The sequence below is a fragment of the Tamandua tetradactyla genome, chromosome 12 (assembly GCF_023851605.1).
Source record: "Tamandua tetradactyla isolate mTamTet1 chromosome 12, mTamTet1.pri, whole genome shotgun sequence".
NCBI lineage: Eukaryota > Metazoa > Chordata > Mammalia > Pilosa > Myrmecophagidae > Tamandua > Tamandua tetradactyla.
The window spans coordinates 74,626,695-74,643,342 of NC_135338.1; the positions used below are offsets into that span (position 1 = coordinate 74,626,695).

The following is a 16,648-nucleotide window of genomic DNA, read 5'->3' on the forward strand; positions in this document are numbered from 1 at the left end:
TCACCTGCAGTTTTCAGAATGGTTACCTTCTGCAATGCTCCCTTTCCTCACTTACTTTCCCTGCTCTGCTTTGGCCCTGTGCTCTGGGATGCCTTCTCTAATTTAAAAATACTGACAAATGAGGGCTTTGTTCTTTTCCTTGAATATCATAGACTAATGGAGTTTTATTTACTTCTGCCATCCATTAAGGTTAATTTTGCTGCTCAAATTTGTTTCAAATTTGGTCAGTGGGAAGGAGTCCCCATTAATTTTTGAGCAAACACAAGAAATTCCACCTCACCCTGTCCACTTTGGCCCTGGAATCAGCCTTTTCTTTGAAGAACCTTGGTTCCTTTCAGTGGGAAATAGTACTTTGAAACCAATATCTGGGTTCTAGTTGTACTCATTGCTGTTAGAATGTTACTGATTGTAGGTCTTTTCCAAAGACAGAACAAGCAAATATATTAAAAAATAAAGTTCTTATTGTATTTTTAATTCAAATTATCTTTTGAAATTTCTTTCAGTTTTATCTCTTTTACACTTAAAAACTTAGATTCTGGTAACATTAACATACATTTGTTTTATAATGCAATATGTATACAATTGTTTTAAAATTACAATAACAATATTATGATTATAAGTATGACCAAAAAGCAAGGCTTTAAACGTTTTTTTTCCTTAGAGTATTCCTAGTAATGATGTATAGTTTGAGAGTCCCTTGAAAAATTTTTCTCTTTGTTGCGCATGTTAATTGGCTTGTTTCCAGTTGTAGTTCCTGCTGTAGTTCTTACTTTTATTATGATTTAACTTTAATTTTTCAAGATGAAAACCGTTTACATGTTTTAGAAGTAATATATAAAGTATACTCAAAATCTTCCTTTTATTTGTACCTGCTATCTCTCTCCCAATCTCCCAGCATATAATGATTATTGCTCATTTTTGGTTTATCTTTCCATTGTGTTTGTGTGTCTTTTTTTTTAAATCTAACATAAAAGTTAGCATATTTTATACTTTACTCTGTACTACTTAAGTACTTTTCCTGGATAGTTTTCATTAAATGTTGAATAATTGAATAATAAGAGGGAAATGAGATTTTTGTTCATACTATTCTTTAAGAATTGTAATACACGTATGATTACTTAGTAAACTTATCTTATTTATTATTGCTAGCTTGCATTCACAAGAGATGGACTCTGTGGTCTGTGGAATGAAATGGTCAAAGATGGAGAAATTATATATACTGGAACAGATTTAACACAAAACGGAGAGCTCCCTCCTAGAAAAGGTAAGCGCCTTTAGATTTTTCATACATAAATTGCATTTTCCAAAATTTTGAAATGTGCTACAGAAATAGGAATGTTTGAGCATAATTTTTGAAGTTTTGTTTTCACATTACTGGTTAAGTTCTAAAATTATAGTTAATATTATGAACTGCTTAGATTTCATTATTCTTTGTGAATTGAAGGCATTTTCCATTGCAAAACTATTTCTATCTGTTTGTAATGTCTTTCTGATGTCTTATTTACAGCTTATAGGCGCTCTACTTAATATTACTTTTGAATTGTGTCTTTCCTTGACTAATATAAAATTTGATATTGTTATAAGATTGAGTGGAAATAATTATTCTCAAAATTTCTCCTGTATAACTCTCCTTTGCAAGTATATGATTCTATTTGAAGTCTGACCTTTGGACTGGATTTGGTTCCTTATTTTATTGTGTTTAGCCTCTAAGCAAGGAAATATCAATGAAAAATCTTGTTTTATTGCTGTAGTTACGATAATTGAACAAGATTCTATCATTCAGTTGTTTTTAACTTTGTCTGTGTATCACAGTCACCATTGAGGCTTAAAAAAATGGATGCTAGTATGCATTCCAGACTACTAAATCTGAAACTCAGGGTTACAGTACTGGGTCTTTATATTTGTAAAAAGTCCTGGTTGAAAACCACTGCTGTAATTTGTTAGTCTCACTATTTGGAAGTCATCAAGATTGATAAAAGTACTCTAGAAAGTAGGTATTTTTCCCTCTTTGGGGAGCATGTTTGGATAGTGTCCACTGGAAAATGAGGGGAAAAATGAAAAGAATATGAAGAATGACTTATGTAAGCATTAATATATCTTTTCAGTTACAGCATCTAACAAAGTTAAGCCTAGTTATTCTGATATTTTATTATGAAAATTTCCAAACATTACAGAATAACTGAAAGATTTATCCAGTGTGTAGCCTCACCTCCCACCCCTACCACCAGCATTTCATTTCAATTGTGTATCACAGATCTCGCTGATTCTCCATTCTTCTCCAACTATCTTACCCATCTCTCCTAAACACTTTATGCATACTGTCAACTTGTTTAGTTTTAGGTTTTATCTATGAGGTAAAATTTATGTGAAATATGTCTGTCTTCTTTTACTCTGAGTAATGTTATTGTATTCTTTTTTTTGGTGTGGATCAGTAGTTCATTCATTCTGTATATTTTTAAAAGATTTATACCTCCTCTTCACAGTTCTTTAGTATTTGTTAACGGATTAAAACGTTTCCCAAAATGTTTTCCTTGGGACCCTGGTTCTAAGAGATAATCTGAGAAAAACTAATTCTATGGAAAAGTATAAAGAATGGTTTTTGTTGATTACATTTGGCAAACAGTTTTATATTCTCTGTTCTTTGAAAAATCATGTGGTTAGAATGATTTTTTTCCCTTTTTCCTATTGCTTTAAAAAAACTATGATTGTCCTTTATGTAAGTCCCAAATGAATGTTTCTGTAGCGTCATTTTTGGCACTCAGTAAAAGTTTCTCTCTTTTTTTTTTACCTATAGCGTGATGTGTGTTTTTTCTCATTAGAAAAGTATTCACACATGTTTATACATACCAAGTTCAGTGTTTAAGACTACTTAAATTATATAGTAGTTATATTGTAGCTAATTCAGTTTCCATAAGAGATTGGTTACTTTCACATATGAGCACCTGTGGGTGGGTTCACTGTTGTCAAGCATCAATTCCTTCAGTTTGTTTCTAAACCTCTTTCTGAGAAATACTGGCTTCTGATCATCTGTACTTTCTCCTGGAATAAATTTACCTTACTTTCTTTTGCAATCATATTTAGAATTTTCTGGGTTTCCTGATAAAGTAAGAAAACTGTCTCCCTTGTAGTAATCATTCATGTTTCTTTTGGGGGACCATATATCCCAGAGACAGCCTTGAGCTAGGCTGAGTATTAGACTTTTCCTTTTTCAAGTTAATGTTCTTATTAACACCCTATTTAGAGTTGCTTGTATTTTATTATTTTGAGAGAGAATAGAGGAGGGAATAGGATGTAAAGAAAGGAAGGTTAAGAGGCTGTTTAGGAGGCTAAGCTTTTCTTTTCTTTCTGTATGGGGCTGGCCTTGTGTGAAGAACCTTAAAGTATCGTGAATTATTTCATCTACTCTAAATCTTTTCAATATATGCAGATAGTAGAAATAATGTCAGTCAATACTTTATTTGTTTTATCTTTTCTTGAAGTACTTTTTTATTATTTACTTTCTTTGTTTACTTTTCATTATTTACTTTACCAACAGTCTGCCAAAAAGTGGAGTTTACAGTTTGTGCAGATAACAAGGGACAGAACTAGAAATTGAACCAGGCTGTCAGAAAATAATTCATTGCTATTTTCATTAAACTACAAATGTAATTTATTGATATCAGGACTGACTTTTTATAGTCCCATGAATCTTATCTTTGGCCTTCTCTGACTTCATATTTGTATATAAATGTGGTGATTCTGTTCAGTTTTTGTTGTCTACTCAATAATCTTTAACTACTTTGTGTTCCAATTTTAAAAACTCAGGGAAAATATAAATTTTTTTAATGTTATATTTTGTGCCAATTAATAGTTTTCTTGAAAGTTGTAGTTTTTCTTTGTAAACTAGCATGAAATGTAAAAAAACATGAGATGAGACCTTTTCCCTAATGATTATTTGGCACAACTGGCATTCACATATAAAGATAAATAACAGATAGGTAGACTTGAGACTTCCTGGAAGATGGCCGACTACAGTAGCTTGAGATTAGCTCTAGGGAAAGGTTGGAGAGGGGACAGGAGGGCGACTGAGATGGCTATTCAGGAGTGCAGCTGATCTGGGAGAGGCTTCTGCACCACAAATGACAGCCCTGGTTGCGGTGGCTGGGGAACTGAGAGGCAGAAGAAACATGAACGATTACTACAAGAGTGTTGGCATAGCCCTGTGACCAGCGACTTACCCCACACCCCAGAACCCCATCACCCTCTCCCATTCCCCACGCTCCAGATGCCCCCACCCCACCAGCCCCCAGTGCATGTACCTGCCACACCCCCCCACCCCAAATGCATCTCAGCTCATCTCTCCTGCACTTCCTGAGCATTGCCTCCCCCTCCTTGTTCCCTGCAGGCTGTTGCCAGTGCATAAAGGTTGCAGGCACTAACCTCCATACCTAGGCTATCCCCCTCCCCCACCCAGTGTCACATAGCCTCACCCTGCCCTCCCTGAGCTCAACGCATCCCTTTATGGCACTTCCAGGCCCACACATGCACACAGGCCCCCAATCATGTTATTGAGCTCTGGGAACTACACTTTACAACAGTCCTAGAACCACGCGTGTGCACAGCCCTAAGCCTCACGTCCCGGCTCTCAGAAGGTGCTGACCTGTGCAGTTGGGTTACATCTGATGCCAGTCCATGAAGGCATAACACCAACCTGCTGCCACAGCTCTACGCATGCACACAAAGGGCCCTGTACCTTAGACCAGCGCACACCAGGATTATGTTCCACAGACCAGTGCACCCACACAGCTACATCCTCCCTGGCCTCTGGGCACCCACATTCACAAGCATCAGCGTAATGTCCCCAACCTGTGCCCATACCTGCCCTGAAACAAATCCCCATACTGAATGCTCCATCCTGGGCCCTGCTCCCTACTGTACAACCATCCCACAAACACCAGACCTTAGATTACTGAAAGAAATCAGCTCCCAAAGTAAATCAGTCAAAATATTTACATGCGATGAAGACAGCATAAGATCACTAAGCATATCACAATGCAGACAGATATAGTCCTGCCAAATGACCAAATTAAAACACAATAGGAGACATAGACTAATCAAAGATGTTCGTACAATTCTACTTAATAAAATAAGTGGAATAGCAAATGACATAAAGGAGATCAAAAAGATAGTAAAAGAGCATAAAGAGGAATTTGAAAGAATAAATAGAAAAATAGCAGAAATCACAGAGATTAAAGACTCTGTTGACCAAATGAAAAACATACTAGAAGCACACAACACCAGATTTGAAGAGACAGAAGAAAGAATAAGTGATATAGAGGACAGGATACTTAACTTCGAATACTCAAAACAGCAAATGCCAAAAAAGGTGGAAAAAAATTGAATGGGAACTCAGGGAAATGATAGGCAAAAGAAAGGACATGAATATAAGAATCATTGATGTCCCAAAATGAGAAGAGAGGAGTAAAGGGCTAGGAAGACTAGTTGAGGATATAATGGGAGGAAAATTTCCCAACCCTCATAAAAGACATAAGTATATAAGTCAAAGAAGCCCAAAGAACACCAAACAGAATAAATCCAAGTAGGCCTTCCCCAAGACACATAATAATCAGTCTGTCACATGTTGAAGAGAAGCAGAAAATCCTGAAAGTGGCAAGAGAAAAATAATCTACTACATACAAGAGAAATCAAATAAGACTCAGTTCAGATTACTCAGCTAGCACTGGAGGTGAGAAGGTAGTGGCGTGATATATTCAAGATCCTGAAAGAGAAAGACTTTCAGTCAAGAATTCTGTACCCAGCCAAATTGTCCTCAAAATTGAGGGAGAGATTAAAGTTTTCACAGACAAGGAAGTCCTGAAAGAATTTGTCAACAAGAGACTGGCCCTGCAAGAAAAAAGATAGGAGAGGGAGGTCTGGAGAGTGCCACTAAGGATAATTTAAAGAATACAGAAAGAAAGAGGTAAAAGAATATATAGATCTGAGAAATAAAATAAAAAAGATAAGATGCTGGAATGAAGAAACGCCTTTTCAGTAATAACTTTGAATGTTAACGGACTAAACTTATGTATTAAAAGACAGATTGGCAGAATGGATTAAGAAACATAATCCAGCTATATGCTGCTTGCAAGAGACTCATCTTAGACACAAGGATACAAATAGATTGAAAGTGAAAGGATGGAAAACGATTTTGCACACAAGTTGTAACTAAAAGAAAGCAGGAGTTGCTATACTAATATCAGACAAAATAGACTTTAAATGTAGAGACATCATAAGAGACATAGTATATTAGTTATACTAATATTGGACAAAATAGACTTTAAATGTAAAGACATCCTAAGAGATTAATTAAAGGGTCAGTTCACCAAGAAAATATAACAATCATAAATGTTTATGCTCCCAATCAAGGAGCTCCAAAGTACGAGACGAACATTGGCAAAACTGAAGGGGATGATAGATGTTTCAGCAATAAAGTAGGAGACTTCAATACACCACTCTCCTCTATAGATGGAACAACTGGATTGAAGATGAACAAGGAATTACAGAACTTAAATAACTTGGTAAGTGAATTGACCTAACAGACATATATAGGTCATTGGACCCCACAACACAAGGTTATACATTCTTCTCTAGTGCTCATGGAACATTCTCCAGAATAGATCATATGCTGGGGCACAAAACAGGTCTTTATAAGTTTAAAAAAATTGAAATTATTCAAAGCACTTTCTTTGATCACAATGGGATGAAGCTGGATCTCAATAATCACCAAAGAATGAGAACATTCACAAATATATGGAGAGTAAATAACACACTCTTAAACAAACAGTGGGTCAAAGAAGAAATTGCTAAAGAAATCTGTAGTTATCCGGAGATGAATGAAAATGAGAATACAACTTATCAGAACTTACGGGATGCAGCAAAGGCTGTGTTGAGAGGGAAAGTTATTGCCTTAAATGTCTATATTAAAAAAAAGAAAGAGCAGAAATCTAGGACTTAACAGAAAACTAGGAGGAACTTGAGGAAGAACAGCAAACTAACCCCAAAGCAAATAGGAGAAGAGAAATAACAAAGATTAAAGCAGAGATAAATGAATGGGAGAACAAAAGAACAATAGAAAGAATCAATAAAACCCAAAGTTGGTTCTTTGAGAAAATAAAATTGATGGACCACTAGCAAGACTGACAAGGAAAGAAAGAGAGAGGATGCAAATAAAATCAGAAAGGAGAAGGGGTACATTACCACAGACCCTGAAGAAATAAGTCATAAGAGATACTATGAACAACTATACGCCAATAAATTAAACAACCTAGATGAAATGAACAAATTCCTGGAGACACTCAAACAAGCTACACTGACTCAGGAAGAAATAGAAGATCTCAAGAAACCAATCACAAGTAAAGAGATTCAAACAGTCAACAAAAATCATCATACAAAGAAAAGCCCAGGGCAAGATGGCTTCACAGGGGAATTTTATCAGACATTCCAAAAAGAGCTAAGACCAATCCTGCTCAAACTTTTCCAAAAATTGAGAGAAAGGGAACGCTATGTAACTCATTTTATGAAAGATATATCATTTTAATACCAAACCAGGTAAAGAGGCTATAAGGAAGGAAAATTACAGGCCAGTCTCCCTAATGAACACAGAAGCAAAAATTCTCAATAAGATATTAGCGAATTGAATCCGACAACACATTAAAAGAATCATATACCATGACCAAATGGGGTTTATACCACGAATGCAGGGATGGTTCAATAAAAGAAAATCAATTAATGTAATACAGCACATTAACAAATCAAAAGGGAAAAAAATCACATGATCATCTCGATTGATGCTGAAAAGCTTTCACAAAATTCAGCATCCTTTTCTGATATAAACACTCCAAAAGATAGGAATCAAAGGTAACTACCTCAATATGATAAAGGGAATATATGAAAAACCGACAGCCAACATTGTACTTAATGGAGAGAGACTGAAAGCTTCCCCCTAAGATCAGGTACAAGACAAGTATGCCCTGTGTCACCACTGTTATTCAAGATTGTGCTAGAAGTTCCAGCTAGAACAATCAGGCAGGACAAAGAAATAAAAGGCATCCAAATTGGAAAGGAAGAAATAAAACTCTCATTATTTGAAGATATGATACTATTCTCGGAAGATCCTGAGAAATCTACAGCAAAGTTACTTGCGCTAATAAATTCAACAAGGTGGTGGGACGTAAAATTAATGTGCAAAAATCAGTAACATTTCTATACACAAGCAATGAGCTACCTGAGGAGTCAGTTAAGGAAAAAATTCCATTCAAAAGAGCAAATAAAGTAATCAAATACTTAAGAATGAACTTAACTAGGGACATAAAGGATTTGTACACAGAAAACTATATAACATTGTTAAAAGAAATCAAGGGAGCTCTAAATAGGTGGAAAGACATTCCCTGCTCATGGATAGGAGGCTCAATATAGTTAAGATGTCAGTTTTCCCCAAGTTGATTTACAGATTTAACACAGTACCAATCAGAATTCCAGCAGCCTACTTTAAAGATTTGAAAAAGCTAACTAGCAAATTCATCTGGAAGGGAAAGAGACCCCGAATAGCTAAAAGCATCCTAAGAAAGAAGGAAGTGGGAGGATTAACACTCCCTGACTTTAAAAGCTATTATAAAGCCACAGTGGTCAAAACAGCATGGTACTGGCATAAAGACAAAAGCATTGACCAATGGGATCAAATTGAGAGTGCAGAAATAGACCATAAATCTATGGTCAACTGATTTTTTCATAAGGCCTCCAAATCCTCTGAACTGGGACAAAATAGTCTTTTCAGTAATTGGGCATGGAAGAACTGGATGTCAATAGCCAAGAGAATGAAAAGCGGACCCCTATCTTAAACCCTACACAAATTTTAACTTAAAGTGCATCAAACACCTTGTATAAGAACTAGCACCATAAAGCTTCTAGAAGAAATTGTAGGGAAACAGCTTTAAGACCTAGTAAAGCAGGTAGCTTCCTAAACTATACACCCAAAGCACAAGTAACAAATGAAATATAGATAAATGGGAACGCCTCAAAATCAAATGCTTCTGCATCTCAAAAGAGTTTGTCAAAAAGGTGAAGAGGGACGGGCTGCAGTGGTTCAGCAGGCAGAGCCTGCCATGCTGGAGGCCCGGGTTCAATTCCCAGTGCCTGCCCATGCAAAAAAAAAAAAAAAAAAAAGGTGGTGAAGAGGCAGCCAACTCAATGGGAGAAAATATTTGGAAATCACATATCAGACAAAGGTTTGATTTCCTGTATATACAAAGAAATCATACAACTGAACAACAAAAGAACAAACAACCAATTTCAAAATGGGCTAAGATATGAATAGGCATTTTTCTGAAGAGCAAATACAGATGGCTCAAAAGCACATTAAGAGATGCTCATTTTTACTGGCTATAATGGAAATGCAGATCAAGACTACAATGAGAATGACTGCTATTAAACAAACTATAAATGTTGGAGAGGATGTGGAGAAACTGGGACACTTACGCACTGCTGCTGGGAATGTATAATGGTGCAGCCACTATGGAAGAGTGTTTGGCAGTTCCTTAGGAAACTAAATATTGAATTGCTGTATGACCCAGCAATAGCACTACCTGGTATATACTCAGAAGAGCTGAAAGCAATGACACAAACAAACATTTGCATACTGATGTTCACAGTAGCATTATTTACAGTTGCCAAAAGATGGAAAGAAAACAAATGCCCATCAACAGACGAATGGATCAGCAAAATGTGGTGTATACATAAGGTGGAATATTATGCAGCAGTAAGACAAAATGACATCCTGAAGCACATAACAAGATGGGCGAGCCTTGAAGACATAATGCTGAGTCAAATTAGCCAGACACAAAAGGGTAGATACTGTATGAGTCCACTTTTATGAGCAGCATAAAGGTATAATCAGAGTCTTATAATACAGAAGATGGGGAGTTAGAGATACATAGAAGCTAGAGATGGGTGAACCATTAGCTAATGAGGTTGAACTCCAGTGTAAGGGAATAGATAAGAACGAAGGTGATTGTCTAGTAGGTGTAGAAGTAATATTAACATATTGAAGAGGAACAGGATTGAAAGGGGTTGTATAGACTTATGTGTCCCACTGACTCACACTAGAAATATGAATGAGTTCTTGGAAGAATTACTTCAAAGTTATGATTCTTGTATAAAGAGTGTTTAAGTCCAGGGTACAGGAGAAAACTGCTATTGCATACTATCAGCTATGTTTAAAAGGAAACCATCAGCACTACCATAGCAACAGCAGAGGTAAATAATGGGAGGAGGAACAAGAGTTAAGAGGAGGTTTAGATTTCCTACTTGGCAAGGATGTGTTTATTGGATTTCTGTCTCTTGGGAACAATGAAATAATCTGAAATTGAGAATGTTGATGCACTGTGGATTTTTGGCTCTCTACAAGTTGCCCAATGAAGGTAGGTGGCTGAAAGATGCACTGACAGAGAAGTAGATTGGCAAATGATGGTATATACTTATGAATGAAGCTTGTGCTGCTGCAAAAAGGAACAATGTTGTGAGGCATGTGACGATGTGAATGAACATGTGGGACATTTGGTAAGACAAAATAAGCCAGAAACAAAAAAACAACAATAGTATATTCACCTGTAGAAAATACTTATGAGAAAATAGGGGCCTAGATTGTAAGCTTTTAGAGCAGGCACATTAAGTCCAGCGTGGTGCTTATTGTTTTTGGATTTTGAGAGGCTGTTTTATGTATGTAACCTGATATTTTAGGGGAAGAATGAAGCTGAATAGGTTGGGGTTAAAGTAATTCAGAACATACGGGTAAGGAAGACTGTATATTTTAGAACCACAAATACTCTTTGAGACCAATGGAAGAAAATTTTATTTGATCTGGAACTGAAATTTTCTGTAGTTCATAATCTAATTCAGCCTATCTGTATGTCATTTGAACAGTTGAAATACAGGAAACACAGAATAAGAAAGAGGTCCTTTAGTCCTGTAGAGATTATTGTAATGCTTGGCAAATAATCAAAAAGTATTGGCAAAGCCCTTGAAGGCGGGGAGAAAGAATATGAAACTATTAAACCTTACCATCAGGCAGTTCCCTGATACTGTGTCAAAGGTTGGGCTATCTAAATCAATAGGCCATACCCTCAATCCTGAGGCTTACTGTTGTGAAGCTTATGTAGGTAACGGAGAAGCTTAGACTACCTATATGCATGCCTAATAGTTACTTCTGGAGGACCTCTGTTGTTTCTCAGATGTGGCCTCAGTCTCTCTAAGCCCAATTCTACAAGTGAAATCATTGCCCCTCCCCGCTATGTGGGACATGACATCCATGGGTGAAAGTCTCTCTGGCGACGTGGGAGAGGACGCTTAGGGATGGATCCAGACCTGGCACCGTGGGATCAACAATTACATGCTGACCAAAAAAGGAAGAAGAAATGTAATTAGTAAAGTATCAGTGGCAGAGAGAGTTCATATAGAGTCGAGAGGCTACTCTGGAGGTTGCTCTTGGGCAAGCATCAGGTAGACCTTGCTACTTATCATAATCTGCCAACCCCCAACCAGGACCTTTCCAGCCAATCCAAAGGAATACCTAGGGCAATATATAAGATTCCACAAATGTTCCAGGCACTAGAGTAACTTTCCAGAAACTTAAAACTTCCAGATGGGTCCCTGGTCCAGATAAGTGCTGAAACCTAGCCCAGCCTCTCCAGAACATCAGATAACTCCGTCTTACCCCATATTAGTGACAGACCCTTGCAATATCAAAAATTTAGAACTGCCATAGCCCACAGAACCCCAAAGAGGTATGGAAAGATCAAAGGTAATGGTGGAACTATACATAGAAGATAGGACTTCACAAATGAATATGAATGTTGAATCATTAAATTGTTATCTCTTTTAGTCTCTAGTATTTTAGAACAGCTAGAAGAAAAAACCTAAAATTGTGAAATTTGTAACCCTTGTCAAATTCTGAAATATGTTGTACAACTAATTGTGGTGTTGTGCTTTGAAATTTATAGCTTTTTTGTATATATGTTATTGTTCACAAAAAAAAATAAGGAAAAAGAAGTTAACTGTGATGATAAAAAAGTATTTAACCCTCTAGCCTCCCTATATTCTGAAGCAGCTAGAAGGAAAAATGTGAGAGAATTGTATGGTAGCCTCTGTTAGTTAGGGTTCTCCAGAGAAACAGAATCAACAGAGAATGCTCGCAAATATAAAATTTATAAAAGTGTCTCACATGAATAGCTGTCTAATAAAGGAAACTTGTTTCCTCAAAAAAAAAAAAAAAAAAAAAAGTCTCACATGACCATGGGAACACAGAGTCCAGAATCCACAGGGCAGGCTGTGAAGCCGACGATTCCGATGGAGGGTCTGGATGAACTCCATGGGGGAGGATCACTGGCCGAAGCAAGAAGAGAGCCTGTCTCTTCTGAATCCTCCTTAAAAGGCTTCCAGTGATTAGATTAAGCATCAGTCATTGCAGAAGACACTCCCCTTGGCTGATTACAAATGGAATCAGCTGAGGATGGAGCTGACATGATCATGATTTAATTCTATGAAATGTCTTCATCGCACCAGACAGGCCAGCACTTGCCCAACCAGACAAACAGGTACCACCATGTGGTCAAATTGACAGATGAACCTGACCATGACAGTCCATCCCTTGTCAACTTGGCAGCTATATATATCACCTTAAACCATACCTAATTTCTAAATAAAAAACATTAAAATGCACATTTTTTCTTTCATCTAACAATACTCAGCTGTCCTGCATGTAACTGGAAACACATTAATTCCCTCCAGAATTGGGTGCAAGTCCTTGGGTAATCTTCATTCTTAAACTTGATATCTTACAACTTAAATAGTATAACAGGAAGAAAACAGCATCAGAGCCTCATTTCTGTAACTAATCACGTGGCTGTAGTTCATATTTACCGCTACCTTCTTCCACTACCCATTCCATGTTCCCTTTACCCTCAGCAAGCACTTCAGCTGGCCATGGTTCTTTGCCTGGTGCGGTGACCCAAACCTTCATTCCTGAAGTTTCAGACCCATTGGTAGTCCTGCCTGGCTTGGGTTGTTGCAGTTTTCCATTGATTTTAATCACAGGGCATGGTAGTACTAACAGACATCTTAGGGGATCTCCTATATTCTAAGAAAACTCTTCTTTACCTCCATTGTATAGTTGCAGTCCTATTCCCCCTGATAGTCAGGGTCAGTCACCCCAGACAATAATGTAGTCCCCTTCTTGGTTTGTTGATCCAGGGGCATGAGTATCTCAAAGTGACCAGGTGGCTGTCTTAGATTCCAGTTGAATGGAATCGTTGTTTGTCCTGTTGGAAGCACTCCCCCTTTTGAAACTAAAACCTGTAGACCAGCAGAGCTCAGGGTCACAGGGACAGGAAGCAAAAATTTTCCTAGTGGATCACTAGGGTAATAGTGAGTGGTGCCACTCCCATTTCCACCCCTTGCTTCCTGGATCCATGGATCCTGGCTATGGGAGAAACAGCACTATACAGCTTCCTGGAGAACATTACCCCAGCCTTTCAAAGTATTGCCACCTAGTTGGCACCGTGATTAAGTTTTCAAAAGGCCATTCCACTGTTCTGTCAATCTAGCTACTTCTAGATGATGTGGAGTGTGGTAAGACCAGAGAATTCCATGAGCATGTGCCCATTCCCACACTGCATTTGCTGTGAAGTGTGTTCCTTGATCAGAAGCAATGCTATGTGGAATACCATGACAATGGATAAGGTATTCTGTAAGCCCACAGATGGTAGTTTTGGCAGAAGCATTATGTGCAGGGTAAACAAACCCATATCCAGAGTATGTGTCTATTCCAGTTAGAGCAAATTGCTTCCCCTTCCATGAAGGGAGTGATGGCAGGTAATCAACCTGCCATCATGTAGCTGGCTGGTCACTTCAGGGAATGGTTCCATTTCAGGGGCTGAATGTAGGTCTCTGCTGGTGGCAGATTGGGCACTCAGCAGTGGCTGTAGCCAAGTCAGCCTTGGTGAGTGGAAGTCCATGTTGCTGAGCACATGCATAACCTCCATCACTACCATCTTGACCACTTTGTTCATGAGCCCACTGCTTCCTGGAGAACAGTGATAGGAGTTTCTGGGGAAGGAGGCTGACTGGTATCCACAGAATGGGTCATCTTATCCACTTGATTATTAAAACCTTTCTCTGCTGAAATCACCCTCTGGTGTGCATTCACATAGGACACAAATATCTCCATGTTTTTAGCCCACTCAGAAAGGTCTATCCACATACTTCTTCCCCAGACCTCTTTGTAACCAGTTTTCCAATTATGGTCTTTCCAAGTCCCTGACCATTCACCCAAACCATTAGCAACAGCCCATGAGTCAGTATACAAATGCACCTCTGGCCAGTTTTCCTTCCAAGCAAAATAGACAGCCAGGTGCACTGCTCAAAGTTATGCCCACTGGGAGGATTTCCCCTCACCACTGTCCTTCAGGGACACCCCAGAAAGGGGTTGTAGTGCTGCAGCTGTCCACTTTCGGGTGGTACCTGCATATTGCAGTGAACCATCTGTAAATCAGGCCCAAGTTTTCTCTTCCTCAGTCAGTTCACTGTAAGGAACTCCCCAAGAGGCCATAGCTCTGGTCTGGGAAAGAGAAGGTAATGTGGCAGGAGTGGAGACCATGGGCATTTGGGTCACTTCTTCATGTAACTTGTTCCTTCAGGACCTGCTCTGGCCCTATCTCGTTTATACCATTTCCATTTTGTAATAGAGTACTACTGCACATGCCCAACTTTATGGCTTGGTGGGTCAGACAGCACCCAGCTCATGATAGGCAACTCATGTCTCATGGTAACTTGGTGGACCATGTTAAGTCTCTACTAAGGCCCAGTAGCAGGTCAAAACTGTTTCTCAAAAGGAGAGTAGTTATCTGCAGTGAATGGTAAGGCTTTGCTCCAAAATCCTAAGGGTCTGTGTTGTGATTTTCCTATAGGGGCCTGCAAAAGGCTCCAGACAGCATCTCTATTTTCCACTGACACTTCCAACACCATTGGATCTGCTGGGATCATACAGTTCAAGTGGCACAGCAGCTTGTACAGTGTCCGGACCCATTCTGTAGTTATTGCCCCAGTTCCAGAATGTATAATTGGTATAGACATACTGAACAACTGGCAGAATACCCACACTGGCTCTCAAACTCATGCAGTGAGGACCATTATGATGGGAAAGGCCAAGTGGAAGCTACTAGAACTGCCCCTACTGAGCAAAATAGTAAATCAGAAGCAATATCGGATTCCTGGAGGGATTGCAGAGATTACTGCCACTCTTAAGGACTTGAAGGATGCAGGGCTGGTGATTCCCACCACATCCCCATTCACCTCTTCTATTTGGCCTGTGCAGAAAACAGATGGGTCTTGGATGATGACAGTGAATTATAGTAAGCTCAACCAGGTGGTAACTCCAGTTGCAGCTGCTGTTCCAGATGTGGTATCATTGCTTGAGCAAATCAGTACATCCCCTGGTACCTGGAATGCAGCTATTGATCTGGCAAATGCTTTTTCTCGATAGCTATTAGTAAGGACCACCAGAAACAGTTTGCTTTCAGCTGGCAAGGTCAGCAATATACTTTCACGGTCCTACCTGAGGGGCATATCAACTCTCCAGCCCTATGTCATAATCTTGTTCACAGGGACCTTGATCATTTCTCCCTCCCACAAGATAATACACTGGTCCATTATATTGATGATATCATGATGACTGGACCTAGTGAGCAAGAAGTAGCCACTACTCTAGACTTACTGGTAAGGTATTTGTGTGTCAGACTATGGGAGATAAATACAACAAAAATACAGGGGCCTTCCAGTTCAGTGAAATTTCTAGGTGTCCAGTGGTGTGGGGCATGCCAAGATATCCCTTCTAATGTGAAGGATAAGTTGCTGCATCTGGCCCCTCTTATGACCAAAAAAAAGAGGCACAATGCCTGGTTGGTCTCTTTGGATTTTGGTGAAAACATATTCCTCATTTGGGTGTGCTACTACAGCCCATTTATCAAGTGACCAGAAAAGCTGCTAATCTGGAGTGGGGACCTGAAAAAGAAGAGGCTCTGCGATAGGTCCTACTGTGAGACGGACCTAAGCTAAAACTCCATTGATCACCTGGCCTCCTTAAGCCCCCATTCTGACTGGTGGACCAGAGTGACGTTTTGGGTCCCCTCATCTACATTATACCAGGGCAGTTCTGGCATTTCAACATCAGGTAATGTTGGCTACCTTTTGATCTAAGTTTCAACCACTCATCCAAACAAACTGTTAATACCTTTTCTAACCCCTTGAGCTATAACACTGAGTGCAGACTCTGCTTAGTGGGCCCATATCAATGAATTCAGCCTGATCCAGCCTTATATTCCTCCCACCATTATCTCACACTCTTAAAATCCATTGCCACACATATTCCCCTGATTTCTGTCTTACATAAAATTGAAAACTCATGCAGTTCTTTTGGAGTATAATGTACCTCCTCATGTGTGATTCTTTGTACCTCACCTTTAGGGGCCTGTTGCGACTTTAGTCTAGTTATAAGTCTGGAAGAAATGAGGGGTGGTGTGGGTGGGTCATGAAAAGAATTAGAAATATCTTCCAAACCATT

General features: G+C 38.8%; 1 protein-coding gene across 4 annotated transcripts in view; it reads left to right on the forward strand.

The window, feature by feature from the left end:
* The window catches only part of HERC2 (HECT and RLD domain containing E3 ubiquitin protein ligase 2), a 277,180-nt gene that overhangs the window by 17,413 nt on the left and 243,119 nt on the right, over positions 1-16,648 (forward strand). For all 4 annotated transcript variants that reach the window (XM_077123972.1, XM_077123973.1, XM_077123974.1 and 1 more), the window contains exon 3: positions 1,150-1,264. In XM_077123972.1, coding sequence (XP_076980087.1) covers positions 1,150-1,264 — 115 coding nt within the window. The remainder of the gene's footprint in view (positions 1-1,149; positions 1,265-16,648) is intronic.